This window comes from Centropristis striata, chromosome 22, assembly GCF_030273125.1.
Source record: "Centropristis striata isolate RG_2023a ecotype Rhode Island chromosome 22, C.striata_1.0, whole genome shotgun sequence".
Taxonomy (NCBI): domain Eukaryota; kingdom Metazoa; phylum Chordata; class Actinopteri; order Perciformes; family Serranidae; genus Centropristis; species Centropristis striata.
In genome coordinates this window covers 18,989,383-19,000,389 of record NC_081538.1, presented here as the reverse complement: position 1 = coordinate 19,000,389, position 11,007 = coordinate 18,989,383, and the positions used below count along the sequence as shown (strand labels likewise).

Sequence of the window (11,007 nt, the reverse complement as noted above, 5' to 3'; positions counted from 1 at the left end):
GAGAAAGCCACTGATAATGATCTTAGCAATGTTGATTTACCTTCAACTTCCAGTTGTACCCCTGCTGTACCAATATCTAACAAGAACATACGTGATATGTGTGCATCTGCTATTGCACAATTGCAGGCTGCAGGTGTAGGCCAGACCACTGTGAATACTTTTGTATCTTCAATGGAAGAAATTGTTCAAGAAATACAGGGTCAAGCTAAAGACATAGCTACATGTACATATTCAAAAGACCCAGAAACTGTAAAAAAAATTGAACAGTCTTTTGAAAATATGGAAAATCCTTTCAGTTCGTTGAACTCAGAATCTAAACGGAGTGCTTATTTTAGTTGTAAATGGGGAACAGTCGAACCAGTTCAGAAGGTCCTTGGTGTTCGATTTGATAGTAGAAAAAACAAAACAAGTGGAACTTATGATCAAGTCACGATCACTGATACCTTCTCTTATGTTCCAATTCTTGAGACATTGCAGTCAATTTTGAAGAACCCAAACGTCGTTGACATGTTTAAGTCAGAGCACAATTCTAAAGATGGAGTTTACTATGATTTGGCAGATGGGCTGTATATAAAAGGACATCCTCTATTTTCTAAAGAGAAAAATGCACTACAAATCCAACTTTTTTATGACGACTTTGAGGCTTGTAATCCATTGGGATCAAAAAAGGGTATTCATAAGCTTGGGGGTGTATACTTTACTTTGAGAAATTTCCCACCCAAATTTAACTCAATGTTGGTAAATATACACCTAGTTGCCCTTTTCCATACCCAGGACCTTAAAAACTATGGGTTTGCTTCCATTCTGGAGCCAGTAGTGAGAGATTTGACAGTACTTGAAACGGAGGGTATTGACATACCCTCCCTTGGCCGTGTACATGGCAGTATTGTCCAAGTAACTGGAGACAATCTGGGTATACATTCCTTATTTGGATTTGTGGAATCATTTAGTGCTCGTTATTGTTGCCGGTTTTGTATCACTGAGAAAGGGGATTTCCAAACAGTGTTTTCTGAAGATGATCCAAGAGTGATTTTGAGAACAAAACACATGCACTCACAGCATTGTGAATCTATGCAGTCAAAGCCCACAACACCTCATGTGTACGGTGTGAAAGATGCTTGCTTATTGAACTCTCTGCAGTACTTCAATACTACCAACAACTTTTCTGTTGATGTAATGCACGACATTTTGGAAGGAGTTGCACAATTTGAGTTAAAACTTTTGTTACAGCACTATGTACAAGGCAAGTTTATGACTGCAAAAGATTTGTCCTATAGAGTTCATTCATTTAACTATGGCTACACACAGAGGAGCAATCGTCCACCTGCAATCAAGTTAGATGATGGGAGCATTGATTTGGGACTAAATGCTTCCCAGTCTTGGTGTTTTCTCCGCCATTTTCCATTGATATTTGGTGATCTGATACAGAAAGGTGATTCATACTGGCAGCTCCTTCTCTTACTTCTACAAATTGTAAATATTGTCTTTTCTCCTGTTCTTACTGAGGGTGTGACTATCTATCTGAAGCACTTAATTGCTGAGCATCATAAACTTTTCAAGTCTTTGTTTCCTGAAAGGAATCTCCTACCGAAGCACCACTTCATGACACATTATCCACGATGCATCAGAAATATTGGTCCTATTCTTCACTCATGGTGTATGCGGTATGAGGCTAAACACAATTTTTTTAAAAAGCAACTGAAGAGTTTTAAGAATGTCACTATGACTTTAGCCAAGAAACACCAACATAATGTAGCATATAAATGGGAAATGTTCAGCCAAGATAGATTAACGATTGGTCCAGGAAAGATGTCACATGTCAGTGAACAGATTTCAGCCAAGTTAGGAGTTTCAGTGGACATGCAGGTTTTGTCAGTGAAATGGGTCAAGCAGCACGGTACAGAATACCGCCTTGATATGGTCGTATGTAGTGAGTTTGCCAGTGAAATGCCAGTATTTTACCAACTTAAGGATATTTTTGTTAAAGAGGAGACTGTTTATTTGGTTGGTTATGCTCTTGAAGCAATTTGTTTTGATGATCATTTACATGCATTCAAAGTTCTGAGAAAGAGAAATCCACCAGGCAAGGTTTTATGTTTGACAGACATTGTGTACTACAAACCTTTTGATTTGCTCATGTCATATGGAGCAAGGGACTATTTTTATTACATAGTCCCCTACTGTAATTTGATTGACGTGAATGTGGTTTGAACACACACACACACACACACGTCACACACGTCACACACCATAGTCAGATTAGCCTTGAACAAATTCTCATTTGATTCTTGCAGTCGGTCTGGGGTCGCGCCCATAGGGCCTCATTTGCAAACTTGTTTTCTGAGTTTCTCTCAAGTGCCAATCAGTTGACTGAATTCTTAAGAAACCGCCCTACAACTAGTAGGCCATTGTAGGGCGGTTTCTTTAAAATTCAGTCATCTGACCAGTTCACAAATGAGACCCTATGGTCGCAATCCCAGACCGACTGCAGGAATCAAATGAGAATTGATGACTGGTCAGTGCCAGCTAGTCCCATCTCACACACAAACACCAGTCACACGTTACACCATACAGTCATGACACACACACACACACACGTCACACCATACAATCACGACACACACACACGTCACACCATACAGTCACGACACACACACACACGTCACACCATACAGTCACGACACACACACACACACACACAAGTCACACCCAAACCAATCATACTACACACTCAAACCACTTTATTTGATTTATTTTGATTTTCTGGCTCTTTTTTTTTTTTACCTGTATTATTTTTTTCCCCCACTGTGTCTGATGGAAGATTTTTTCCCCTTGTTCTGTTGTGAGAACTTGCTTTGTGTCCCTTAAATGTCCAGAGGATATTTGGCTGTTCTATAATTTACCATGTGGGGAAATAAACAGATTAAGCATGATCTTTAATGTGTTGTGAATTTATTGTAAGTAACTTTTCATGTAATACATTTACTGTGGTTTATGGCTTTGAGTGTTAACACTGGACAAAGTTAACAGAAGTTTTAACATTAATATTTTTTTACATTTTTAACAATAAATGTCAACACTAGTGAGTGTCAATATATCACACTAGATGGAGTAAAGAAAAGTTTCAACACTAGTAAGAGTCACTTATTTTAAACCCTACGAGTGCTAATGTAGCACTGGAGAGAGTACAGAAAAGTTTCAACACTAGTAAGAGTAAATTATTTTAAACCCTACGAGTGCTAATGTAGCACTGGAGAGAGTACAGAAAAGTTTTAACACTTGTAAGAGTAAATTATTTTAAACCCTACGAGTGCTAATGTAGCACTGGAGAGAGTACAGAAAAGTTTTAACACTAATAGGAGTCACTTTATTTCAACCCTAGTTATTGTCAATACAACACTGGACAGAGTTGAGAACATTTTACACTAACAGGAGTCACACAGTTTTAACACTGATGAGTGTCATTTTAACTCTCAAAGTGTTCAGAGTAAATTTTTATCAACACTGGAAGTGTAAATTTTTAACACTATTTAGTGTAAAATCTACTCTAAAATCTACTCTAAATTTTAACACCATGTCCAGTGTACTTTTTACTCTGTACAGATTGGGACCATATGTTATCTTTGACAGAGTAAAATTCAACACTTAAAGTGTTGATGTAACACTTTCAAATTTGCTGTGTATGCTGCACGTTATTGGCAGGTTATTTCTGTAGCTAACACAACCACTGCTGCTCTGGAGGATCATTTTTAGACGTAATCATCGATATGGGGTTTGCTTTTTACAGGTACTGAGCTCTTCTTTATTTTAAGGTAAGTCACTGTTTTTATTAGAATGTCCTGATTCTTAAGCACAAATAAATAAAACTCATACTTGCATTAAGCTAAGTGGGTTGGGCCTCATAATTGAAATAATCTACTCATATTTTTTTAATAAACTTTGCATGATATGGAATTATTAGCAACACTGGAGGTATTCTAGGAAGCAAACATTTATTATAAAGCAGCAGTCTTGATTAGCAGGCGAGCTTATGTTTTGCTACCTCAAGGCCTCATTGTGTGTTATGGCTGTGTAACATCCAGCCTACTATCCACATTGGGGCTGACTACACCAATGTTTATTGAGTTGGAGAGGAGTGGCCTCCCCCTCCCTCCTTCCCCTTAAATTAGATCACCCAACTGTAAATCACATGGACGCTGGTGAGATGCTCTGAGCCCATTACTCTCCCCTCATGGTGGCAGCCATAATCCAAGAATTATCCATGTGCTCCACACAGTCTGTGGGTTAAATACACGATTTTAATCTGAATCTGTTTTAACACACACTCTGTTTTTAAAGATGAGGATTTCATTCTGTTGTGGAAGATTTAAAGTGTGTTGGATCAACAATAATTTTAAGTTAAGACTGGAAGCTTACCTGTTAAATCAAGACTCCTACTAGTTTATTTTCCAGTATAGTTGTGATTGATTGGATCATTATCTTGTATACATACTCACTCAAATACAATTATTTTACGTTTATACACACCCATGTTTTTATTTGTGACTTTTGTGTGTGTGTGTGTGTGTGTGTGCGCTATAAAATGACACTTGTATTGCTTTCTTTTTTGTTATTTGTTGTTGCTTTCTCTCGTTGATTTATTTTTGAATTTTTGTATACTTTCTTGGGGAGGTGCTTTTTATAAGGGCATATAGGGTTTTTTAACCTCTCCCACACTTACTATTCTTGTTTAATTTCTGTTTTTTGTAGTTGTCCTTTCCTATGCTAAAAATAAATAACTACAAATACAAATCTGAATTGTTTTATCAACTGTCATTGCATGCCTTTGGAAAGATTGGTATTGTTGTCATGAAAAGTGACATTAAGAAATAAAATGTGTCAAAAATTAATTTATGGCAGTGCTAATAGCCATGGATTTTATTTAATTTGTTTTCCCCATCATAAGTCAATTTTATTTGTTGTCTTAGGTTTAGAAATGTATGTAATTATCTCAAAATAAATTGTTTTTCCATCATCATTTTATAACAAACTTTGTTTCCTATGATAACGAGCCATAGAGGCCCTTTCATATTCACTCAAAAAATAATTTAATGAACAAAAGCACAAAGTACTAAAATCCAAAAAGTTAAAAAAAATATTTTTTTGCCATGAAATAGAAATGTATTCTAATAAGAATAATGATATCAGCTTTCATTTTATTTTTAAAAACAATTCCAAAGTTAGATTTTATGCAATTTTTTAAAATGTAACTATTTATTTTGTTATGTTAATATTAAACATCACATGAAACCTTTGGGTTATTATCTCGTTTATAGATCCAGTCACATCTATATCATTAGTTGTTATTGTATGACTTTGGAGGGATTGGTATTGTTATTGAGCAAAACTGCAGCCAATGAGCAAGAAAAGGTTATGTTATTAATGTCATATATTCTGACAGAAAGCACACTGCTGTCTCACAGTTTAAAAAATACACATTACCCCTCTTTGTTGTAGTGCTATTTATCAGTCTGGATTGTTTTGGTTTTAGCTACTGACTGTTGGACTAATAAAAAAACAAAACACCTTTCTCACCTTATGTGGGCAGTTTCACATAGAAACTAGTTTTCTTCTCGTATAGTTCTTACATTAAAACCACTCACTACACTTTTTTTTGCACTTTCAATTGTCTCAACATTTTCTCAGTATAATTAGTAAATAAAGCTCAATCTTCATCTTTTCATCAACTTTCTTTTCACTTTCCAGTTATCTCTTCTAAAAATAAGATGCATTGGGACATGAACAATATGTAGTAATATAGATTAGATCATTTAAATGCTGTATTTTGAAATTTATTTTTTTTTGCAAACGACTGCATGATGATGGTAAACTAAGTGTCTTTGGGTTTTGTATTTCTTCTGGTTTCTTGGACAAAACAAGACCTTTGACAGCCTAATATGGAGCACAGTGACTGATGAGGGAATGATTCAATTTGATTCTTTTACAGATCTTATACAGGTGAGACATGGAGACAATATGGCTTTATCAGTTTCGTCTGATTGTCATCGGAGACTCCACGGTCGGCAAGTCGTGTCTGATCCGGAGGTTCACTGAGGGCCGCTTCGCCCAGGTGTCAGACCCCACGGTGGGGGTGGACTTCTTCTCCCGTCTGGTGGAGATCGAGCCAGGCAAAAGAATCAAACTCCAGATCTGGGACACTGCGGGTCAGGAGAGGTTCAGGTGAACACATCTGTCTTTCCCCCTCCATCTTCTCTTCATACATCCACAAAACTGCATCATGCCCTGTAAAAAAAACAAAAATCACCCAGATCTCTGCTGCTTTTAAATATGGAGTCATTCAAACCCCACAGAGCATACAGGTGCATCTCAATAAATTACAATATCATAGAAAGGTTCATGTATGTCAGTAGTTAAATTCAAAAAGTAGAAAATAACACATTATATAGATCCATTACACACAGAATGACACATTTCATGTCTTAATTTATTTAATTTCTTCTAATGATTATGGCTTACATTTAATGAAGACCTAAAATTCAGTGTCTCAAAAAAAGTAATATTACAAAAGACCAATTTTAAAAAGTATGTTTAATATGGAAATGTTGCCCTCTGAAAAGTATGTCCATCTATATGACTCAATACTTGGTTGGGGCTATTTGACTTGAACTACTGGAAATGGACTTTTCCATCATATTCTAATGTATTGAGATGCACCTGTATATGAAAAGATAACTCTAGTGATGTTGTCCAAAAACCCCATGAACATTCCAAAACATCGATCCTGCTAACAAGTACATTCACTGTGTATCCAAATCCTGAAATTCCTTCTTCCTTGTTTGATTAACATTTTCTAAACCACAGTGCCCAACTTATTTAGGAAATTAACTAGCCTGTGTATTTATGCCCTTTTTAAAAAACAATTTATGTCTTCATAAGGAACATATTATATAATAATAATGAAAATACAGAATAGTGCCAATAGTTTGCATCCCATCACTACCAGCAGTTAACAGTTCCTCTCCCTTCATTACTGAAGTAAAAAGTGCATTTTTGGGGAATCTCTTAACCCTCATGTTATGTTTGTTTTTTCAGGAACAGCAATAAATCAGGGCATGTTTAATTATCCAAAAGTGTCAGAAGCTAAAATATCCCAATATACAGTTTATTTCATTAATAACTCCATTACTAACCATTTCAGTCAATATTTAGTACAATGGTGTTCTTTACCTCTCACAGATCATTGTTCAATGAGGAAAATTAACAAAATTTTCATTAAAAATGCACGTTAAAACTTTTTTTTAATGTACATTGGTAGACCTACATATTAAATATAATGGTTTCACATGACATTGATGTTTTTCTAAATTTTATTTTACAGTTTAATTGTTTTTAATTTTTATGAAAATATCCTTTTAACTACTTTTTTTATTTTTTTATTTTCAAAACTTTGAAATGGGTCAATTTGACAGGAGAGGTAAGTAGTTAAGTAGTTTTAGTTTTCAGCCAAAACAACAAATTGACATTCCCAGTCCCTCTGTCTTCTCCTCCAGGTCCATCACCAGAGCTTACTACCGTAACTCCGTGGGTGGACTCTTGCTCTTCGACATCACAAACCGCCGGTCCTTCCAAAACGTCCACAACTGGCTGGAGGAGGCCCAGAGCCACGTCCAGCCGCACAACATCGTCTTCCTGCTGGTCGGTCACAAGTGTGACCTGGAGGCCCAGCGCCAGGTGACCCAGCAGGAGGCAGAGAAGCTGGCGGGGGCCTTCGGGATGCGCTACGTGGAGACATCGGCACGAAAATCTATCAACATGGAGAAGGTGTGGATGAGATTTTACTTTTTCTTCACAAGATCAGCTGTGAAACCACACGTAGTGGCCAGGGGTGCATTAACATCACTGGAGGCCCCTGGGCTACAAAACTTTATGAGCCCCCCCCATCCCTAAGTGGTTGACACACTATTTATTTATTTTGTTTGGTTCTCTTCCTTTTCTGAACACCACTTGGGTGTGAAAGCTTCATTGTCGCTAACTATTAGGCTACATGTGGTTGTCTTGCCTGTCGCTTTGTGTGCCGTCTACTAAGCTGCGTGTTGGATATAGAGGTGCATCTCAATACATTAGAACAGCGGTTCCCAAACTTTTTTAGCCGCGCACCCCCTTCTATGTCCCAACTGGGTTGACGCACCCCAAACCCCCCACACCTTCAGAAAAACAGAATGCAATAAGCTTTTTTATAGCCATATTAAAGGCGACATGTTTAATCATGCTCAAATGACCAGAACACACATAATAAAATAACCACGATCACAATAATGCGCTCTCGCATTTGAATTAATCTGAAACTAATGAGTTAATGCAACAAAGTTATGCGCAAGCTTCCACTTTTGAGAGCAAAGAGGATGATGACAGGCTCAGGATCGGAGGCAGAAAGCAGATAAGTTGGGAAAATGTTATAATATTTTGAGCCGTGTTGAACAAAAATTGCAGCAAGTTTAAATGACTGTGGAGGTTACACAACGCCATCATCATAACACAGGTTGGAAAAATGGAAGAAGATAACTTCTTCGACGCTTCATTTTAAGGTGAAGTGCATTTGAATAGCTTGCATTTATTAATTAATGAATATTACAGTTTTTGATTTTACATTTTACAAAGGAAATCAAACTATTTACACTTCTTTATTGTGTGGGGAAAAAAATGTAATTGTGTAATTATCAGACCGCCATTACATTTTTTCATCTCGCACACCCCCCAGCGGCAGCCCGTGCACCCCTGAGGGTACGCGCACCACACTTTGGGAATCCCTGCATTAGAATATGATGGAAAAGTCAATTTCAAGTAGTTCAAGTTAAACAGCCCCAACCAAGTATTGAGTCATATAGATGGACATACTTTTCAGAGGCCAACATTTCCATATTAAACATACTTTTTAAAATTGGTCTTTCGTAATATTAAAATATTTTGAGACACTAAATTTTCGATCTTCATTAAATGTAAGCTATAATCATTATAATTAGAAGAAATTAAATACATTAAGACATGAAAAGTTTCATTCTGTGTAATGGATCTAATATGTTATTTCCACCTTTTGAATTTAATTACTGACATAAATAAACTTTTCCATGATATTCTAATTTATTGAGATGCACCTGTATATGTTGTGATTTAAAAAAAATCTTGTATCAACATGAAAAATATGCGAGGAGAGGAGGGGGCTTCTTAGTGCCGCACCATCCCCATCACTTCTACCACCAGATGTCGCTGTATTGCAGCGTCATGTACATAATTATTCTCAATCTTTAGAGGAGGCCCTGGGGCCGTTGGACCTAGGTTAGCCCATTCATTAATGTGCAAATCAGCTTTGATTCATATGATGATTTGTACGATATGGTTTTAAATTTTTCCTCTTTAACTTCAGGCGTTTGTGGACCTGACGAAGGACATCTTCGAGCTGGTACGGAGCGGGGACATCAAGATCCAGGATGGCTGGGAGGGCGTCAAGAGCGGGTTTGTTCCCAACACCGTCCATTCCTCGGAGGAGGTCACCAAGGGCAGCCGGCAGTGCTTCTGCTGATCGAGCTGTCTGCAGCGTGTGAGGCTGACAGGTAGTAACACTTCAGTGGACTCCATCTGTCGGAGATGTCTCTTGCGCCTTGGCTGCACTCAGGCCAGTTTTCTGGGGGGATATTTTCCCTGCTACACACTTTACTTCTATATTAAAGACATTGTTTTATCCTTGGGGCGCCTGTGTACGGCTCTTCGTTGATGTTGAAGCACAAGAAGCATCCTAACGCTCTCACTGTTCTGTCCGTGTGCATGTGTGTGTGTGACTGTAATAACCTTCTCAACACTTCAGCTTTACTGCACGTTTGGCCTTCTCCTGATGTGTACAGTTATACTCCAGCACACTCTTAAAGACTGATACTGTCAGTGCAGTGTGTCCATGCTCTGATGTTGATTTAAAACAGTGATGCCAAGACCTGAGCCACGCCTCCTCCTTTTCATGATTCATAATCCTCAGAATACATTGCAACCTTGTACAGACTATAACCAGTGAGAGAGACGAGACAGGAGCAGATCTTCGCTGATTGTACTGCACTACAAATCCAAGTGGCTTAACACATAAAGAGAGTGGATGATAATGAAAGTTGAACCAAAGTTTGAGACTCAGCTGGACTCTTGTCATGTTTGTTTGTCTGACTGCGACCCGCTAACGCCTGCTGGAGAAAGAGTTTGCACTGTGAAAGTGTTCAGTGGTAGATTTGCTGAAAGGAAAAGCTACTGTAGCTGCTCACTGATAGCCATTATAACCTGATCATAGCTAGATTTCAATACGGTAAGTACCCAAATTCATGTTTAATACTCTGTGTTGGTTTACTAATGAGAACAGTTGAGACGTTACCTTAAAGCCATTTGTATGGAACCCCAACATGTTCAATATTAAATAATGAAAAAAAGATAAAGTGAATAAAAATGTCAAAAAATGAGCCAAAAAAATTGACAGAAGGAAATTATTCCAGCTGAACTCATCATTATGATATGCCCCATGCCTCTCTGATTCAACAACTGCTTCCACATTTAGACCTTTACTTATTTAATTAGCTCCTGTTAGCTTGAGGAACAACAATGTTAAAGTTGTTCTCAATCAGGCTTTGGCTTCCAACAACAGCCGAGATAAAATGTTTTTTGTGCCGCATTCTGTTCCACAATGACGCTCTTATTTTGTCTCGTGTTAGAAGAAAATCCACTTCTAAGAAGACAAGGTTTTTAGGGTCAATAAATGAGTGAATGAAGTTCATAGTGCGTGATCTCTGTATTGACCCAAAGTAATCGTCTTTAGCTCCATCAACAACCATGTTAAAATGTCAACTTTGCAGCAGAAATAAACCTGTTTATATGTTTATATAGTATATACAATCATGGAAAAATTGTTTTCTTCACTTTATTATTCATTTTAGTGCCTGGTACAACTAAAGTTACATTTGTTTTGACAAATATATAATG

General features: G+C 37.3%; 1 protein-coding gene across 1 annotated transcript; it reads left to right on the top strand.

The window, feature by feature from the left end:
• Positions 1-3,689: 3,689 nt before the first annotated feature.
• LOC131960884 (ras-related protein Rab-39B-like) lies at positions 3,690-11,007 on the top strand. The gene is made up of 4 exons (XM_059326156.1): positions 3,690-3,812; positions 5,987-6,219; positions 7,551-7,821; positions 9,422-11,007. Exons 2-4 carry the CDS (start codon positions 6,005-6,007, stop codon positions 9,575-9,577), a joined length of 642 nt encoding a protein of 213 aa, XP_059182139.1. The 5' UTR covers positions 3,690-3,812; positions 5,987-6,004; the 3' UTR covers positions 9,578-11,007.